Source organism: Echinops telfairi, unplaced genomic scaffold, assembly GCF_000313985.2.
Source record: "Echinops telfairi isolate 266 unplaced genomic scaffold, ASM31398v2 ScPeMD7_1;HRSCAF=3_0, whole genome shotgun sequence".
NCBI lineage: Eukaryota > Metazoa > Chordata > Mammalia > Afrosoricida > Tenrecidae > Echinops > Echinops telfairi.
The window spans coordinates 93,107,363-93,127,510 of record NW_022103896.1 but is presented as its reverse complement, the minus strand read 5'-3'; the positions used below and the strand labels follow the sequence as shown (position 1 = coordinate 93,127,510).

The 20,148-nt window shown below is 44.3% G+C and overlaps 2 protein-coding genes and 1 pseudogene across 2 annotated transcripts in view; 2 read left to right on the top strand and 1 right to left on the bottom strand.

The window, feature by feature from the left end:
• LOC101664179 (zinc finger protein OZF-like) overlaps positions 1-20,148 on the top strand; it is a 111,550-nt gene that overhangs the window by 52,693 nt on the left and 38,709 nt on the right. The window lies entirely within an intron of this gene.
• On the top strand, positions 948-8,719 carry LOC101638012 (annotated as a pseudogene).
• The window catches only part of LOC101664497 (spermatogenesis-associated protein 31A6), a 14,324-nt gene continuing 2,895 nt past the window's right edge, over positions 8,720-20,148 (bottom strand). Inside the window, exons 2-4 of the mRNA XM_045294737.1 lie at positions 16,367-16,421; positions 9,828-13,231; positions 8,720-8,731 (exon numbers count right to left, since the gene is read on the bottom strand). Coding sequence (XP_045150672.1) covers positions 8,720-8,731; positions 9,828-13,231; positions 16,367-16,421 — 3,471 coding nt within the window. The remainder of the gene's footprint in view (positions 8,732-9,827; positions 13,232-16,366; positions 16,422-20,148) is intronic.

Genomic DNA, 20,148 nt, shown 5'->3' with positions numbered 1-20,148 from the left:
CCATTTATCTCTCTGCCCTTCAGTTAATCCCACTTGTGTTTATCGGCCAGGCTGGCACAATAAATTATCTCAGTACCCAAGAGCCTATACATTACTAATACCCAGGAACTCCACTATACAAAGTAGCTATTAATTAGTTCTCTGACAGTTTGGGGTCAAACAGTATAAGATCCCAAAGCCTGTGTCCACATTCCAGAAGACAGATTTCTGTTTCTCATAGGTCCAGGCCGATGGTATGGTGGGGATGGCATAGCTCGACCAATGGAGACACATCACTACTCACAAAGGTCTCAGCTTCTCTGCAAGCTGTTTGATTTTTTTTTTCTGCCAGAAGTGATTATTTCTCTTAAGGAATTTATTTAGGGAGTGTTCTGCCTCAGTGCCTCCTATTGGAAGTGCCTAAGTAAAGGCCCGGGGGGCCAGAACATTCTCTAACTAGGAGGCTAATAAGTGAGTCACCTCACTCTGTCTTACCTTAGCAAAGAAGGCTTTGTTCTGAGCACACACTGATTTTCTCATAGAACCTAAGAAATGTTGCATTTTTTCCTACTCACCGGTCTATGACCCCCTCAGTGAAACACTATTAGCTGACAAAAGAATGGGACCTAGATTTCAAGCAGACATTCCAGAAATGTTATTGGAAGGGGAATGTCACCCATATTTTTTATTTGGATATAAAGAGGTTTTCTTCTGAAACAGACATTTTCTAAATCCTCATCTGTTTTTCTAAAATTCAGTTTCATCTCATTTAAAGAAGTGTATTTGAAATATAGGCTTATATTTCCAAGAAATATAAGCTTCACTTACCTGGCTGTGTAGTCCCTGGGGGATGCAACCTGTTAGCCAAAAGTTAGATTCCAGTCCACCCAGAGATGCCCTGGGAAAGGCCCTGGTGATCTGCTTCTGAGAAATCAGTCATTGGAAACTCTGTGAGCAGTGCTCCCCGGATGCGCATGGTAACCACGAGTCAGATCGATTCCACAGCCATTGGTGGCAGTGGTGTGAAATGCAGGTGGAAATGTGTTCATGGCTATGTGTCCAAAGGGAGATGATGACTTGTTAAACTCCTATGGATAATACCATAGATGTGTTCCATAGCCACTTTTCATAGTTTTGTGATTCAATAACATTATTGTTAAAGATTAAATCGGGTTACCCCCACGTTGTTTTGGAATCCTATCCTGTTTACCCAAATAGGATAGGATCCCATTTGGGAATAGGGTTGTTATTATTATTATTATTGTTTTTGTACACTAATAACTGTCATATCAGTAGTTTGTGTCCTAAACATGACTTCTCAGTTATAAAAGAGCAGAGTAGACATAAAGTCAAATGTGAGTAGGAGGTGGAGAAAGGCTAGTTGTTTCCTGAAGATTACCAAGGAACAAGAGCAGCCTAGGATTTTTCTCGAGAGTAGAGAGCCTGAGAAAGCAGCCGAACAAAGGAAAACCTGAAATATCCCAGACCTCCTACCTTCTGCCAGATATCACTATAAAACCTCCTTTCTCCCTCAGGGAGGCAGTTTTTGGAGAGCACATAATTTTTACTATCCCATGCATACCACTGTGTATTGAAACCTAGTTACTCAACTACACCTTTGTCTCAAAATAATTGGCCTCTAATTGGCATCTTTTGCAGTGGGCAGCTCAAATGATGCTACCACCATTTGCATATATATGCAATAAAATACCTAACAGGATCATGAACATATATACTTAGTCACATTTTAAAAGTATTTCATTGCATAATTATTTTATTTTTCATAAAAAAATATTTACACGCATAGTTAAACAAGAGGCCATCTAGCAGGGAAGCAACAAAGGCCACATGGAAGAAGCATGTGTGATCCTAAGGTATCAACAGAAAAAGGTATCAAATTCAGAAACAAGCAACCAAATCGATGCGAATGGGCATGGATGTAATGAAGACCCAAAACCCACCTGTAAGATAACTGGACAGTCCCTCTCAGAAGGGCCACACAGAAGGCATGATAAATCCAGGGTGTGGGATAGCAATAATGAAACCGATAACTACACCCTGTTCTTTATATTTCCTCTCTTTACTATTGTGGTTTTTGTTTGTTTTACCTCATTAATCACGTTAGACTTTTGTATGGTCATTGGTATAATTAAGATCATTAATACATGAAAGTCAAGATAGATAACCCTTTAGAAACAGTAACAGGAGTAATGGTTCCCTGAGGGTATGGGAGCAGGAGCGGGAAAGGGGAGCTGATAGCATTGATGATGTGTAACCTCACTTGAGGGGAGTGAACAACAGAATTGTTTGTGAATGAATGTACTGGGTGATGTAAGATATGGCAAAATAAAATAAATAAGTAAAATAAGGGTTCCTGGGGGATAGGGGGGTGGGGAGGGGATAAAAGGGAGCTGATATCAAGGAGTTCAAGAAGAAAAAACGTGTTTTGAAACTGATTGTGGTAGCAATTATACAATATTGCTTGATGTGATTGAACTATGGAATGTTATATCTATAAGAGCTCCCAGTAAAATGATTTTTTTTATGAAAAAAATAAACACACCCAAAGAGACCTTGTCAGCTCACTCCTCTCCTTAGAGAAGGAGCTGTGAGACTGTTGCCCCAAAAGGTCATCTGAGACAACTAGTGATACACATATCTGTTAGCAATCTATTTTTAACTATGATAAGGCTAATTGAATGTTTATTAGCAACAAGCAACTTGGAATCTCATTGAAGTGCTCTAATTGAAAAATGTCAGTCGTACAGTGAGACCTTGGTAATTATAGTACATATGTTGAGTAAATGCCATTTTCTCAGTAATTTTATTAGTGCACAGATAATGTGGTCTATTTTCTCAGATTTCCACATTGTTCTGTGTCTTCTTTTACCCCTGTAATAAATATAAAACTGGAAACTGAGCATTGGGAGTCTTAGAAAAATGTGCATTTGTTATAATTATTCTAAATATATAATTCTAGCTAATCCATGAATATAATCTGTTACTTGACCATAAAGACTTTTCCATATCTTGGAAATACGTGTAATATGATTTAAGGATGGTGCCATATTTTAAGTAACAAGTATTAATAAATAGCAAACAAAATTTTGTTTCTATTAGTTGTACAGCTCCCCTGGGTGCAAGGGGAGATCAAGAAGTATCTTTCTTGATCTGTTCCCTTAGCAAGTCCATTTGCTGTAGAATTTTCTTCATGTTCTTAATATAGAAGCCAGCCATCTTGAGGGTGGGTTCTTGTCCCCAACAAAATCAATTGTAACAGTGACATAATTGGACTGAGTGAGAAGCATAATTGAACAAATGAGGTTTCTCTGTCATTAGATGCTCACAGTATTTTACTTATTTTCCAAGTTTATTATTGTTCAACCTTTGGGTCAGAGCTCAAGCTAAGGAAAACCTGTGAAGGAAGGCTTTTGCATGTTTACACATACAATTTGTAATTCCTTTGATCAGAAGCCATGTCATTATGAAACAAAACAAAATTGTGCAGCACATTTGGAGCAAAGCTGACAATGTCCCAGAGTCTTGGGGGTCTTTGGGATGCACACCTGCTGACAGTCCTATCAGTTTGTGAAGTGGCTTCATACGTGAAGTGGGTGGCTGCTCAGGTTCCTTAAGAATGGGTTCTCTTTGCCAGGTCTCTATGTGAGGACTGTGTGTTATATCGGTAGGAAACCCAGGTGGGAAATCTGAGTAGTGCCTTCATGTAGTTCTCTGTTGGAGATCTTTCTGGGGTCTCTGTAGGAGAGTAGGTTTATGAAGCTGTGTCAAGGTCTCTTCATGAGGTCCCCGTTAAGTCTCTGTGCAGAAACCTGCCGGAGGTTTCTAAGGTCTCTGTGAGAGATATCTGTGGGGAATTTGTGAGGTTCTCTTCAAAATCTGTTTCCTTGCGGGGTCTCTGTGCTATTTCTCTGTGGGGGTCCACTGAAAGTTCTCTTTGGGAGGCTATCTGGGCAGAACGTTTTTGTGGGTTTTTAAGGAGAGCCCCTGTGAGTTCTTTGTGGAACACCTCTTCATGACTGGCCGTACAATGTCTGGGAAGTTATGGAAACACTGGGAGGCCGGAGTAGGGTGAAGGATAGTGAAGGGTAAAAGAAAAGGGAGTCTCAGTGTTCTTGTCCCCATCAGTATCAAACAGAACCATGACACTTTACCCCGGAGTTGGTTCCAGTAGAAACTGATCACACAAAGCATTCGCTAATCAGTTGTCCTACTTTGAGGGAACCTTTTTGCCTTCTCATGTGTGTAAAGTAAGCAAAACCCACTGCCATAGATGATTCCATTGTGAGATAGTTTATTGTCCCAACCTGGCTGATAAACACATGCGGGGTTAATTGAAGGGTGGAGGGATAAATGGCTCGGTGAGCCTCGCCTTTCTAGTTCTTGAGTCTCTTGCTTTCTGATGGTCGGACCAGGGTGCAGGTGCCTTAGCAGTTCCCTGCTTTAGCTGGCAAGGCTCACTTCCTGCAAGACATCCCTGAGGAGAAGCCACATGAACCTCCCCAGATACAGCCCTGGGTGCTGGAGTAGCTGTGTGGAGACCCCTGTCAGCACTGAGATGCTTACACATTCACTGACTCGGCTTTCCTCCTGCAGTCGGCATCATTGCATGTGCTTTGTGAGATGGAGGACTTTGTGGATTGGTGTTGGACAAATGGGTTAATGTTGGATTTGTGGGCTTGGGCAGCACTGGGTTGGGATGTTTTCTTGATATGCACTTAACCTTTATATAAAACTCTTATACATGAGTTTCGGTGGATTTGTTTCTCTAAAGTACCCAGACTTTCACATATTGCAACCCATAGTCAGCCTATGGAGGCTTTTAGAGACTGTGAATCTTTTACTGGAGCCAATGGCCCTATGTTTTCCCCAAGGAGTAGTTGATGGATTTTAATTGCAGGCTGTGCAGTTAAGAACCCAGGGCCGAGTCCATAGCACCAGGCTCCTTGCTCGTGTTGAGTCCTTGCTCCTGGCCTGGAAACAAGGAAAACCTGTCCTGGAAGCTGAGGGAAGACAGGGGTGCTTGGACTGTGTCCTATTTAGACATGTCATGATCTCCTTGTGAGTGCACATCCTGATTTCCATAGAGCTCTGCAGTAAGCAAGGACTGGGAGCCAGGTGTCACTTGCTTTGTGGCCCTCAGCCCCTTCATGCTCCCACCTTCTGGGCTTTCGGGAGAATTTTTTGAAGTGCATGTGTGTGAAGAGCACCATCCTGGGAGTCACTTATCTTCTACTTCTCTGAGTTCCCGAATCCTGGCTTTCCCCCATTAACTCATCTTTCTACCACTTCAGAGGTGAGGATTGGAGAAAACAGTGTGCCATTGTACTATATTATTGAGAAAGCCAACTTCCATGCTTGAAGGCTTCACTTACTGTGTAAGCCTGGTCTTTTCTATAGGACATAAAGGCTGCTGAGTTGGAAGCTTAACAGGGTGGAGACCTGGTCCCTACCTTCTCTCCCCTTCTAGACTTAAAGATAGTGAGGCAGCCTTCAGGTGGCTCCTTGCTTAATGCATCATCCCTAAACCGCTTTGCCTTCTCTATGATTCCAGCCCTTTAAATTCTTCTTTACTGCACCCCACACTAGTCCCACAGTGCCCGATAGTCAGTGGCGAGTATACACACGGCTCTCGCTCTTGGTTTAGATAAAGAAGAATGTAGGTAACCCCTCCACGGGACTGTTAAGAGGTTGCATCTTCATTAGGTGCTAACCCTTAATGGGTAGCCACCCTGGAAGCTCCCACCCACATGTCGCAGAGCTAAAAGTTCCATCCTTACTGTTTCTTTGGAATGTGAGAGATACAGAAGCAGGGGTGGTGTGTGACTTTATATGTTCTCACAGCAAAGCTAAGAGGGGGGGGCACTGGTAGAGCCACGGGAAGGGGGGCTACTGGAAGCTCCTAAATGTTCCATACCCACTTTGTGACCTGTGAAGCTACTCTGGTGGAACACTTGTTGGAGCATGAGTGGGGAAATTCATCCCACTACTTCAACTCCAAATCACCCTCACTGCCATGGAGTCGATGTCGACGCGTGGGGACCTTGTAGGACTGTAGAGCTCCTCCTTAGGGTGGCTAAGACTGACATCCTCACAGGAACAGACAGCCTCCTCTTTCTCTTGCCAACTCTTCTTAGATCTCGGCAAGCCCATCCCCCAGGAGCTGAATCAAGTTTGAGGTAGAGGGAGGGAGGGGTCGGTGCACTGCAGAGCGCTGAGCTCCGAAAGCCTAGCACCTTCAGCTGCTGCCTCCTCTCTGTAGAGCCCACTAGAACCCAATCCCCTGGGTAGGGGGTGAGGAGGGCTGAGCTGCCCTGGGCAGGCAGGCAAGGTAGAGCCAGGAGCCCCAGCGAGCATTGTAGAGCCTTTCCTGGGCACAAGGGTGCGTGACTGCCCTTTATGGTGTTCACACCAGTCTGCCATGCTAGCTTGCCCTTACAACTGTTTGCTCACACACATATGAACGATGGCCTTCAGAAATTGTGGGGGTTCCCCACCTGGAACACATTTGTCCTACTGTGAATGGCCTCCACACGTCAACCCGAGCAGCGCTACAGCCACTACCTGACTCAGACTGCCACCGAGCATGGCCGACTTGCTTACCATTGTCAAAGTGCTGACCAAAAGCATCTTTGAGGCATTCGGGCCAGTCTGCTTCCTGAGGCAATTATGAACCTTATGCTACACTCACCCCTATGCTGCTGTGGCGGCCAGCACTTTAGCCCACCCCTGGTGCAGGCTTCTCCCTAGACACTGCAGTGTCCTCAGTGTCCTGCCACCCCAGGTGCTGCCCCACCCTAAGAGCCTCCAACAGCTGTGGGCTTGGGTTACTCTAAGCCCATGGCCCACACCCAGGGCTTGTTCTGCCCTCAGGCCCTGGCTCACCAGGGTCTCCAGCACCCCCAACTCTTTGTTGCATGAAGGTAGGAAGAGGCTAGAGTCAGATGCCCCCATGTGACCATGCCTACCTCAGCTATCCCCCTTTCAATGGCAGTTACCCTACAGCTCAACTAGCCCCTGGACCCGAGCAGATCAACCAGTTTTGCCAGAGGAGGGCAGGTATCAGCACTACCTGAGTATGGGAGGGTCAGCCCCCGCCTCCCCCCCAGCCATCAGCTGCAGTCTGCTCATCAATGCAAACACGCATGAGTCAACTCACAGATCCACACACCAACGCCTTCATATGTGGTCAATTTCATGGAGTACACCCATTAGGCTACAGCCACACTGCCTACTGCAGGTCTTGTCAACTTGCCCCTGGGCATCTCTCGAGAGACCGTGAGCTATCCTGGGGACCTCAAGTCAGTCACCTGGAACCAGCACTAGCTGGTCCACCTACAACCTATGTGCAGTGATGTTGGTGTGATACCAACCACTGGTGGCTTCTGGCAAGCATGCAGAAGGATGTGTGTTGACAGGGTCTGCCTACCCGCAGGAACTCTGTGTGGCACAATCTTTCCATCTAAGTCATTGCCGGAGAAACTGACCCTATCTCCACTAGCCAGTGGCCTGGCAACCTCACTGGCCTACCGCAATGGTCAGTACACTCAACCCCTGTGGAACCGCATTCTGCTCCCTCCCAAGAGCAACAGCTAAGGGCTGTAAGGACCTTGCCATGCCATTCTTTGGTAAGTAGTCCATGGGTGCACCCCTCAACTGTGCTACATTTTCTGGGACCCACGATTGAACAGGCACTGGGAGGGGGCGGTGACAAGCTAGAAGAGCTTAATGCGAACAGTGAATTACCTAAGTAGGGATTTCTAGCAAGCTTGCTTCTGAGAACAGAGCCTAGACATGCTGGGCAAGGCCTACTGTATCCCTGGAATCCTCCCATTGATTGAAGTCTTCTTGGTAAGCATCTGGGGCAGAGAGGGAATAGACAGGAAGCCCTGGTACCCTCCACAAGTTACACATCATCCATCACCCCTCTAAGTTTAGTCTTTACTTTTGAGTTTTGAGATAGATGGTTAGTTTTGTTTTTTTTTCACTGCTCCAGTGTTATCACCCTTAGATGTCTGAGAATGGGCATTTAGAGGGATTTAATTGTGGGCAGAGGTGAGTCCATCTACCAGCCCCATCCGACTCTTCTCTCCTACTTGTCAGTGTGTCACTATACGATGGCCAGCTCCCAGCAGCCTCCTGTCCTGTGTCTCTTAGGACTGAGGTACTGACTAAGGGAAGCATCCTAAGGCGAGGTAAATGTAGGTCACAGGTCCTCAAGCTAGGGATGACCTGTCTCTGTCTTTAGGATGAAAATGTCACACATTCTAAATCCTCTGGGAGTCAATTCATTATTCACCTAAAGATCTCAAATCAAACTGGCCCCATCTTGCTTTCCTCTGTCTTCTCCATCCTTCAAGACTGAATGTAGCATCTTTACTGATCTCAGTGCCACTTCCCTTGTCCTTTCCTCCTCACCCGAAAGAACAAAATGTTTCTTTGTATTGGCATCTTGATCTCCCCTGTCCAGCCCTTGTTAAAAGCATTTTGGGGAGTCTAGAAATCCAAGATGTTGGCAGAACCATACACCATCTACAGGCTGACAGACTTTCCTACCTTGATATTCCTTGGCTTGTAGTTGCAGGATTCTGTGCAGCACACCCAACATCCATTTCTCACTATTTCCCCTCTAAACTTTCAGCTACCTTCATCTCCCAAGCCCTCCACAGAAAAACAAACCCCAAAGCTACCTTACCTGAGGAATTATATAGCCAAGGGATGATCACGCTGGATTCTAGAATTGAAACCACCATCAACACTAAACAATGTGAATGTGCATTTGTTTCTCTCCACACTGGTTAATAAGCCTTGCCCTATTCTGTAAGTCTGAAACGTTTCTGTGTAAATATACAGAATGGCTTCGAGTCCTATTGTGCATGGTGACACAACAAGTGTATTCATCCTCAAATTCAAAGAAGAAAGGGGGAAACCAAATTCAAGGCAGAGAGAAAGCAGTGAAAGACAATTTGAGCCAGATCTTGGGGTGGGGGTCTTCATAGGTTGTTCTCATCTTGACCACCCCTTCTGAGCCAGATCTTTACACACTCTGAGCCAGTTCTTGGGGGAGGGTCTTCATAGTTTTTTTCATCTTGACAAATCCTGCGTGTTTATACACGAGTTTTTGGTTAGGTTGGTTTTTGTTTTTGCAGTGATAATATTATACAAACAAACTTAAAACTAGGACACCTGAACAGGTGTAAGGAACCTGGGATGGAGGTGGATGTGAAACACCACTGTCTACCTCGCTCCATGCCCTCCGCATCACTTCTATAAGCCAATGCACATATTCAGGAGAAGCAGACGGACGTCTCCTGCTCTATACCACAATATGGCACAGACAGAAATCACAACCCTCTGATGAGGAAAAAAACCGTATGTATTAAGGAACCAGAAATAGCTTGCCTGGGAGAAGCTGTTAGCGCAGACAGGATGTGTTAACCTAGTGTGGACTGACCATTTCCCTGGGCGGAAGGTTTTTTACTAAGCAAGGCTGTTACAGAAGCGTGCTCTAGTTGACCACAGGAGGCACATTCCCGAGGGCAGTGCCTTGGGCAATGGTGAGAGAGACCGGAGGCACTCCATATCCTCGATCCATGCAGCTGTGACTTGACCGGGCACACGCACTTCCAGGAGGACTGTGACGGAGAATGCCTCAGGCACAGTTTCTCATTGCTCCATGCCGTGGTCTTCAAGGGATGCGGGTCCCTGCTCTGCCTTTCTCTGATGGGACAACTCTGACGTGCAGGAGTGCCTGGATGATGGCAGCTCGTATAGCTCATCACGCCTCCTGGGTGGGAGGAAGCCCTGTGGTAGGAGGAACGCCAACTAACCAGGGCCTGGCTTTCTTGGATTTCCTCTTTTTGCTCACTTGACTTTGAAGCATGAAGCACAATTTTATCCTCCAGAATTTGGCCAACAGCTGTCATGAGCGCCTGAGCCTCAGTAACCTCCCTGTCAGTAAAGACCCAAGTGCTTTTCACTGCTTCCTGGTCCGGGGCAGAGTTTGGCACGGGCTTTCCTTTTGGCAAAGTGTCATCCTTCCTGCTGGCTTTTTTACTGGGGAAAATCCACTGAAGAAAGTGCTTCATTCTTTTTCGGAAGTGGCTCTCTGCGGGAGCCTTTCCCTTCTCGGGCGGGATCTGCAAGTGCTTGTTTCCAGGCATGTCGCCCACTCCTCCCTTGGCCTGGGAAAGTTGGCTCATCACACTCGACTGTGGGGCCTCCAGTTGTGCAAAGCCTCTGTGATACTTTCCTAGCTTGGGAGAGCCGATTTTCTCGTGACTGTGAGCAAATATCTCACCCTGGTTCTTCCATGGATCCTGAAGGTTTGACAGTTGGGACTCCTGCTGCTCCAGGCCACTCCTTCTGGCTTCTATAAGTTCATAGGAAGCTGAAATGTCTCCACTGGACACGCTGTGGGGACGGGACTGAGAGATCTGACAAATCAAGTTATCTGCGGCCACCAGCACCTCCCTGGCGTAGTCTTGAAGAAGCATCTTAGTGGAACAGTCTTGAGACGGGTTCTCGGACTCGGACTCCAATTTGAATCCAAACTCACTAACCCCTGGCGATATAAAGCAAGTCTCTTCTAGATCTTGATCAGCCAGTTTAGGCGATGGGGACCTTTTACTGGCCCCTGAAGGCCCTAACGCCCTCAGTTCTACATTTCTGTTTTGAGATGTTGCCAGCATGCTGGTTCCCCAGGTGTCCCTGTCCTGTAGCTGTGGCCCAGAAGACACCTCAGCCACTGAGGCCTCCCCGATCTCTTCAGCCTTTGAAGATTGGGGATTAAAATGCATTGTCAACATCGCGACACTGGGCCTTGGACTTCCACAGGTACATCCCACATTCTCCTTCCTTGGAATTATCCTGGCTATGGCTTCATTTGGAATTGACAGTAGACTGCCTCTCTGGACCCTCAGGAGAGCCCTGTTCTGTAAGGATCTTTCTAGGATGCTGGATGTGAGGGGATCAAAGGGCTGCCTGAACTCCTGCCCACTCCGAAGGATCTCTGAGAACCCACGGTCATTAACAGGTGAGGGACATGCCAGGGTCTTCCAGTCTTCCTCACTGGCAGGTGAGGAGGTAGGGACGGGACTCTCAAGGACGAGAGCTGATTTTAGGGGGGTCACTTTCTCTCCCCAGCTGGTTTGAGGGTTTTCTTCCCAAAACTTGGCAGCCTCAGCTCTTGAGTCAGCCAAAGACTCAAGGGTGGTTGAAGAGGAAAAGGTGGACTTCAGAGGTGGCGATGGGCTGTCCTTTTTTGCCTTAAAGAGTTTTATGAGCTTTAGGACTTTGAGAGGTAGACACCATCTGTGTCTTACCCAAAACTTTACAATATGTGATTCCAACACCCAGCGAGTACCCACATTGAGAAAAGAAAGCCCCCTGGTGGTGTTGACGCAGGATGCCTGACCCTCTAATGACACCAGGTTTCCATTTTTAGTGTTGGTGTCAGATTTAGACAAGATATGGTTCACGGCAAGCCAGGATTTACGAACATCTACAGGGATGCTATTCTCAATAATCTGCCCTGACTTCCTGCTCAAATGGGCATTCAGGGTGTTTTCTAGTTGTTTCTTTTGTGGGTCCCTCACTATGTAATTCCCTGAATTATTCCTCGAGTGCCTTATCACATTATTTTTAGGTTCCTTCTCAGAGTTTACTTCTAGAACCCTCCCTTGGCAGGTTTCTGACCTCCAAGGTATTTTATGCCTTGGGATCTCCTCTAGACTACGCCGCCGACCCTTGCCCAGATCACTTCCTAGCTGAAAATTTGCCACTCCACATACATGGAAGTTTTCCGAGTGCCTGGGTCTTCCGTGGTGCCTGGATCCCATCCCCTGTACCTCTTTGTTGCTTTCACTGGTCTGTGTGGAGGGCCAGGGAGTTCCATTGTGGTCCTCTGCCTGACACATTGTTGATAATTTTCTCAGAGGTTTGGTCAGCTCCAGAAACTCTTGGATCCTGTGGGGCAGCCCATGCTGGTGATGGATGATCCTCTTTTGAAGATGTTGCTCCAGTTGCTTCCGGAGTTCGGGACTGATAAAATCTCTAGGGATGATGGTGTCTGACTTGTGAGCCTCGGAGGACCAACTCTCTTGGGGAAGATTGACACGACTGAGAGGACGAGTAATGGTTTCTTGAGACCTTGTGGCCACAGAGGGTAAAGCCTTTCTACTTTGTGACTGTTCAGGCAACAAGGGCCATTCCAGGCGATGGATTCTAGTTGAGCTGAGAGAGGGTTCCTCGTGACAGTCCGTGGGGCCACATACTCCACGGGGTAAGGAAGAAGGTAAGAATGAGAGCGAGGGTTGGAGATGAGCTCGGCTCTGAGCTAAATGTGGGACCTGAGATTGGGACATGGTTGAAATGGAAGGTTGAATTTGGGCCACCTGGTACGGTAAGCATTGGGTCTGGTAATGTGAAGGGGATACTTTAGCCTGTGTTGGGATTGGTAAAGCATTGGAGATCCCATTGAACAAAACAGAGGGATGTTCCAGTGAAGAGCCAGCGACCCTGACAGTAGCAACTAAGGATTCACTGTGCAGAAAGGGGAGACCCCAGAAGAGCTGGCTGTATTTTTGCTGCAGGTCTTGTAAAGTCTTGTGAGATGAGAGCACCTGCTGTGAGGTGCCTTTGGAGCGCCACATGGGCTGGGAGACCATGGCGTTCTGCTCATCACCCAATGATTTTAACATATTCCTCAATGAATTCAAGTGGTAATCTGAGCTAATTTGATTTGGAAATGATCCATCCTGTTCCTTTTCCTCCCAAATCTTGAATTCGATTCTCTTTGTGACTTGTATTTCCAAGAGCTTCTGGACATCTGAAGTAGAAAAAGTGGGGTTGCCGGTCTCTGTGCTCCTGTCTGTGTGATTGCCCCCCAAAGCATCATCTGGAGTGTGGCAGGAAGTATATTTTTGCTGGGAGTCACAGTCTTTCAAGGTGGAGAAACCCAAGGTCTTGGAAGTTGCCTGCCACCAGGAGAGAGTTGATATGGAACGGTTTGAGGGTTCAAGGCTTTTGGCCACTGGTACAGAAGCTAACCAGCAGTTATTTGGCAAGGGATTTGCTGAGAGGGGATTCAGTGGGAGCACCATTGAGTCACTTTGAGAAAGGTTCAGACTGGTATGTGGAAGTGGTGAAGCAGATGTTGGAGGCTGAAGGCAAGCAAACACATCAGAGGGTTGTGGTGGGGAAGGAGGAAGAACAGGTGGTGGGGTTGAAAGATCTGAAATTGAGAGGATCATTAGGTTCTGTGAAAGGGCGGAGGTCAGAAGTTGAGGGGCAGAAGGAGCTGTAGAAGCAGAAGGAGAGGCCGCAGACACCAAAGGAACAGCACCTTCCGGGAGCTCTGCACAGGCCTGCTGATCTTCAGAAGATACTCCTTTGCGCACCCCACCAGAGAGGTCTTGACATGACTGCTGATCAGAGCTGCCCTGGTCATGGGGCTTTCCTAGGAAGCTGTAGGAGACAGAGGACCAAGCTGCACCCAGGAGCCAAAGGGCTGGGAGAGCCTGGGCAGACCTGACAGGGGGGTGGGGGTGGGAGGGCGACCTGTGGTACCCAGTTCCGCCCTCTCCCCATGCCATGATATCATCTCCCTCTCCTTATGCCCTCCTTAGGACATCACTCCTCCCCCTGCCTATGCCCTGACATCACCAAGTTCCTGCTCTTCTTCTATAGAATTCTGTGATAGTCCCTCCCCACAGGGGTCCTCAACATCACTCCCAGTTTCATTAAAGTTATGGGGTCAGACAGAATGCCCTATTATGAAGGACCTGGAGAGAAGGGAAAAGGTTACTCACTTTTTCAGACTCAAAATCAGGCTCCCAGCCTCATGTAATTCTTTCAAGCAACTTCTGCAAGCTGGAAATCAGGAGACTATGGTAAGGTCTAGGCTGTTGAGTCCATTTCAATTCAAAGCTACCACACGGGATCAGGTCGACCACCCCATAGAGCTTTCAAGGCTATACTCTTTACTGAACAGCTAGATGGTCACATTTTCCCCCTGTAGATCAGTTAGCGGGTTTCAACCCAATTGACATTTCAGGTGAGTGCTTAACTACCACAACACCAGAAATCCTTCCTGATGTACTAAAACACATAAATGGCACAAGTAGATGGCTTTAATAATCAATGTCTTTTCTCACACTATAGGAGGCAGAAAGTCCCAATTCAAGCTGGATCTAGGAGAAGGATTTCTCTATCACTTTTGGGAAACGAGTTTTGTCTTTTCATCTTCTGTGATTCATTTTCTGATTCTGTGGAGAGCTCCATATGAGATCTATGGCTTCGATCTTTCCCTATCTCTGTTCTACTTCCTTCATCTCCTTTATATCTCAAAAGAGAATGAGTCAAGATCCTAAAAATACTCTCAAACCCACTGCCAAAATGCTGATTCCAGCTCAAAGCAACCCTGCAGGACAGAGTAGAACTGGATCTTATGGGTTTCTGGAGCCGGAAATCTTTAAAGGAGCAGAAAACGTCATCTTTCTCCTGAGGATGGCTGGTTGGTTTGAACTGCTAATCTTTGGGTTAGCAATCAAACACATAATCTGCTACACCACCAGCACTCAACAACATAACAAAGACAACCCATTGCCAACTCTGATTATAGCATGGTGGCACCCAAAAAAAATTTTTTTTTCAAATTTATATATTAATTTTTTTTTTAAACAAAACAACCTTATCACCTTCCAAGTACATTTGTGAAATCTGTGATTTTATTCTTGGAAACATTTTTCAAACTCATCTGTTTGGATAGCTGACAGCACCTCCCTTGTTTTTTTCTTCACTTCTTCTACATCATCAAATCGCTGTCCTTTGATGTCCCTCTTCAGTCACAGAAACAAAAAGAAGTCACAAGGAGTGAGGTCAAGTGCGTAAAGTCTGTAAGGCAAGAGAAGCATGCTCTTTTTGCCCAAAATGGGAGCAATGAGATGGCATTGTCATGGTGGCAAAACCAGTCCCGTCTGCCACAAATCAGGCCTTTTTTTTGGTCACACACTGTTACTCAGTCTTTTCAGAAACTCTAAATAGAAAGCTTGATTAACAGTCTGATCTGTTGGAAAGAACACCAAATACACCATCCCCCTCACATTAAAAAAAAAAAAAAAAGCAATTTCTTGATCTTTGATTTCACTTGACAAGATTTTGGGGGGCGAGGTGACCATGGCATCTTTCACTGGCTTGACTAATGTTTACTTTTAGGATCGTAAGAATAACACCATGTCATGTCACCAGTAATGACCTTGGGAAAAAAAGTTTGGGTCAGTTTGGAGCTGTTCTTTCAAAGCAGAGCATGTTTCCAGTCGAAGCTTGTTTTGCTGGTCAGTCAGAATCCGAGGTACAAATTTCACAGTGACCCTTCTCTTCCCAAATCTTCTGTTAAAATTTGCTGGACCAAGCCCTAAGACAGTCCAGATAACTTCCCCATCTCTTCAATGGTCTGTCATCCATCTTCGAGTACAAGTACATGAACTTTATTGACATTTTCGTCTGTTCGGGAAGTTGACAGACATCCAGAACTAGGTTTGCAATCAAGCAACATTTCACCCTTTTTGAAACAAGAAATCCACTTATACACATGAGTTTTCCCCATAACCCTGTCCTTGTAAGCTGTGTTCAACATCACAACAGTTTCTGTGCCATTTTTCCCGAGCAAGAAACAATTTCACAACCTCATGCTGCTCTCTTAAATTGGCCATCACAAACGAGTTTTTGTAATGAAAAAAATTCTCTGTGACCAGAGAGAACCTTCCCAGATGACGACACTGGGTGCACTAACTCAGAGCAAGTTGCTTGATACTTGTCTAGTGGGAAAAATGCATATTATGAAATCTCTGCCCAGCAGAGCCTTTTCCTGCTTTGTTTTTGTTTTTTGAACTCCCCTCGTATATTTTGGAAGGACATAATTCCATCTATAATGCGTCCAAAGTCAAATGATCATTGACCTTCACGACAAAGTTCATGTGTTTGAAGTGTTTTGTCCCATGTGTCCCATTAATCTATTTGACATCTGAATGAAGTGTCTGAGCTTTGACAAAGTTAAACAGCTTGTTCTAGCTAGGTGTTGATGTTCTGACTGCAAATCTACCAGTTTTCCATTGATTATACCCTACTCCACCCCAAATGGGCCCCACAACTGCAAGGTTCATTATGGCTTCATTCCACTGAAGGCCCAACACACAAGCGCAGAAGTATCAGGTTCTGAAGTCCTCCCTGGGAACCTCCTTCTCAGTGTTGTTTCCTGAAAGGACCATTCTCCAGCAACTGGCACACTCCCAAGATTTAAGGCCACCCTTACATGCAGGAGAGGTTAAGGTTCATCCTTAGGAGGTGGGTTGGGTGGACAGAACCTTACCTTTCACAGCTTCACTTTTGTTCCTCTTCCTGCTCTTCTTCGTCTCTGCTTGAGGCTGAGATATAAGAAAATAATGAGAGAGTGGAAGGGAATTCTTATTCCTTCTCTATAAGCTGCTGACATTTGATATTCTACTTTTAATTATTATAGTTCTGTGTTTCTTTTATTAATTTTTACAGTGGATAGCTTGCAGTGTGTGAAGTATGAACTTAAGGAAATTAGAAATCATTAAAAGTGAAATAGAATGGATAAAAATTGATATCCTAGGCATTAGTAAGTGAATTAGTAAGTCATTAGTATTGGTTAGGCTGGGAATAACACAATCAGGAGGAAGAGTGTGGCATTCACTGCCAGAAAAGGATATTGCAAAATCAATCATGAAATGCAATTTTGTCTCTGATAAGATTGTATATATCTGCTTTAATGGAAATCCAACCAATACAATTATTATTCAAAATTATGCACCATACACAAAAGTGAATGATAAATAAATTGAAGAATTCTATCAATAACTTCAGTGGGAAATTGATCAAGCATGAAATCATCTGCATTGAAAATTACTGGTGATTAAAATGCAAAAGTTGGAAACAGAGGAAATAACAGTAGTTGGAAAATATTGTCTTGGTGATAGAAACAAAGCTGGAGATCACATGACAGAATTTTTTCAAAACCATTAACAAATATTTTTTTTCAACAACACAAAATGCACCTATGCACATGAACTTCTCAAGATGGAAAAGACAGAAATCAAAGTGACTACATGTGTGGGAAGAGACAGTGGAGAAGCTCAATATCAGCAGCTAAAACCAAGCCAGGGCTGGACTGGCCATCAATTGCTCATATGTAAGTGTAGGATAAAGCTGAAGAAAATTAAAACAAATACATGAGAACCAAAATAGGCCCTTGAGTCTATCCCACCTGAATTTTGAGAACATCTCAAGCACAGATTTGATGCATTGGTTGAACACTAATGGCAGAAGATTTAATGAGCTGTGGGAGGACATCACGAACACCATTAATGAAGAAAGCAAAAGATCATTAAAAAGACAGGAAAGAAAGAAAAGATCAAAGTGGGTTCAGAAGAGACCCTGAAACTTGTTTTTAATCACAGAGTAACTAAAGCAAATGGAGGAAACCGTGAAGTCAAAGAGCTAAATGCAGCTAAAGGAAACAAAGCCAAATAGTATAATGAAATGTGCAAAGACCTAGGGAAAAACAAACAGAAAGAACTGAAGAAAAAATTCAATCCTCGAGTTGTAATCTTAAAAGATTCTATGGACAACATATTGAAAGCAGGAAGCGTAAAAAAAAAAAAAGATGGAAAGGATACACATAGTCGATGTGCCAAAAAGAACTAACCAACATTCCACTATTTCAGGAGGTAGCATCTGAGCAAGAAGAAGCTGAAGTTGCACTGAATGCATTAGCCAAAAGCAAGCCTCCAGGCAAGCAGATGAATTCTGGGCTCCAACTTATTTCTAGCCTCAATCCGAGAACAATTAGTTCATATAACATGGCCTTGCTTGATGATCACTTTCATGAAGATAAGGCGTGCTGCAGCAGAGTGTGGTGAAGAAAGAGGATGGTGCCTGGCAAACAATTGGAATAACCTCTGGGTTCTTAAAAGCTTGTATTCAAACAAGCAACTGTTTAAGTTACGCATCAACTAAGTCCACATGGAAGGAGCACACTAGCCTGTGTGACCCAAAGATGACAATAACAAAATCCTTATAGGATGAAGGGCAAAGTGTCAGAGCTTAAATTGTGAACACCCAATTTGTAGAAGGCTGTAGAGGACAGTGGGAGCCCCACATTTTTCTGCAGAGTATCTAGTCAGATTTGGCAGGTCCCCTCTAGCCACAGGTGAGGGACTTGAACAGCTTTACTATCTGACAGACATTATTGTAAACTTGATTATGGTGGATCCAACTACTGGGTGATATTATACTTGGCCAGTCAACCTTCCTCCTGACCCAACCTAAATTTGCTCAAGGCTTAAATATTTCTTGCTTGTCCTATGATAGAAATTTCTTCTCTGGCTTTTAAAATATAGTTGTGGTTTTTTCTTTTTTACTCTTATTTTTACCTTTATATTATTATTATTTCTTCTTTGTCTTGTTTTTTATTATTTATGTTAGGTTTCCCAGTTAATGAAACACAGAAGGAATGAATGATTAGAGACAACCAATGCAAAGGTTTATCGGGGACAGGGGAGTGGAGTGAGTGACGGGGAGTAAAAAGTGAACACAGGATGGGGAAGGAGCACCCAAACTCATTGTGATGAGATATATATATATTATATATATATACACACACACAACTTTTTTTAAAAGTGACTTAACAAATTTGGAAAAGGATATCAATAATGGGTGTATAACAGAGCATAATCATTGGCACTGAAATATGCATGTAGAAAGTGTAGAATTGGTAAATGATTTGTTGTGTATATTTTCGTCACAGGTAAAACTTATATTAATAATGAGTTCAAGGAAAAAGAAAATATGCTAAAATTGATTGTGGTATTAACTGTATAACTACTCTTGATATAATCGAACTACTGAATTGGAAGATATGTGGAAGTTCAAAAAAACCTGCAAAAATATAAGGCACCAGGAATTGATGGGCTATCGATTGAAATATTTCAACAAGCTATTGAAATATTGGAAGCACTCACTCATGTGTGCCAGAAAATTTGGAAGACAGTTACTTGGTCAACTGACTGGAAGATATCCATATTTTTACCTATTCCAAAGAAAAGTAACCCAACAAAATGCTCAAAGTATAGAATATCACTGATCTCATATGCCAGTAAACTTTTGCTGAAGTTCATCCAACAATGGTTGCAGCAGTACGTAGACAAGGAGCTGTCAGTAGTCGAAGCTAGATTCACAAGAGACTGGAACAAGGGATATCATAGCTGATATCAGTTGAGTGTTGGCTCAAGCCAGAAACTACCAGAAAGATATTTGTGTTTCATCGACTATGCCAAGGCATTTGACTATGTGAATCATAACAAACTATGGATAACCTTAAGAAGAATGGGACATCCAGAACACTTCATTGTGCTTATGTGGAACTTGTACATGGATTAAGAGGAAGTTGTGCAAAAAGAACAGGGAATGCTGCATGTTTTGGAACCAAGAAGGGTGTGTGACAGGGTTGTGTCCTTTCATCAAACTTATTCAATCTGCATGTTGAGCAAATAATTAGAAAAACTGGATTATATGAATAAGAATGTAGCATCAGGATTGGAAGAAGGCCTATTAACAACCTGTGATATTCACATGACACAATCTTACTTGCTGAAAGTGAGGATAACTTGATGCACTTGTTGATGAAGATCAAGGATTGCAGTCTTCAGTATGGATTACAACTCAGTGGAAAGAAGACCAAAATCCTCACAAGTAGACCAATGCGTAACATGATGATAAATGGAGAAAAGGTTGAAGCTGTCAAGGATTTTGGCTTGCTTGGATCCACAATCAGTGCTCATGGAAGCAGCAATCAAGGGATCAAAAGACAAGTTGTTTTGGGTACATCTGCTGCACAAGACCTTTTTAAAGTATTGGAAAAACAATGATGTTACTTTGAAGACTAAGGTGTGCTTGACTCAAGCCATGATATTTTCTTTTCTTGTTAAAAACATTTTATTGGGGTCTCATACAGCTCTTATCACAATCCATACATCCATCAGTTTTGTGAAGCACATTTGTACATATGTTGCCATCATCATTTTCTTTTTTTTTTAATCGTTTTATTAGGGGCTCATACAACTCTTATCA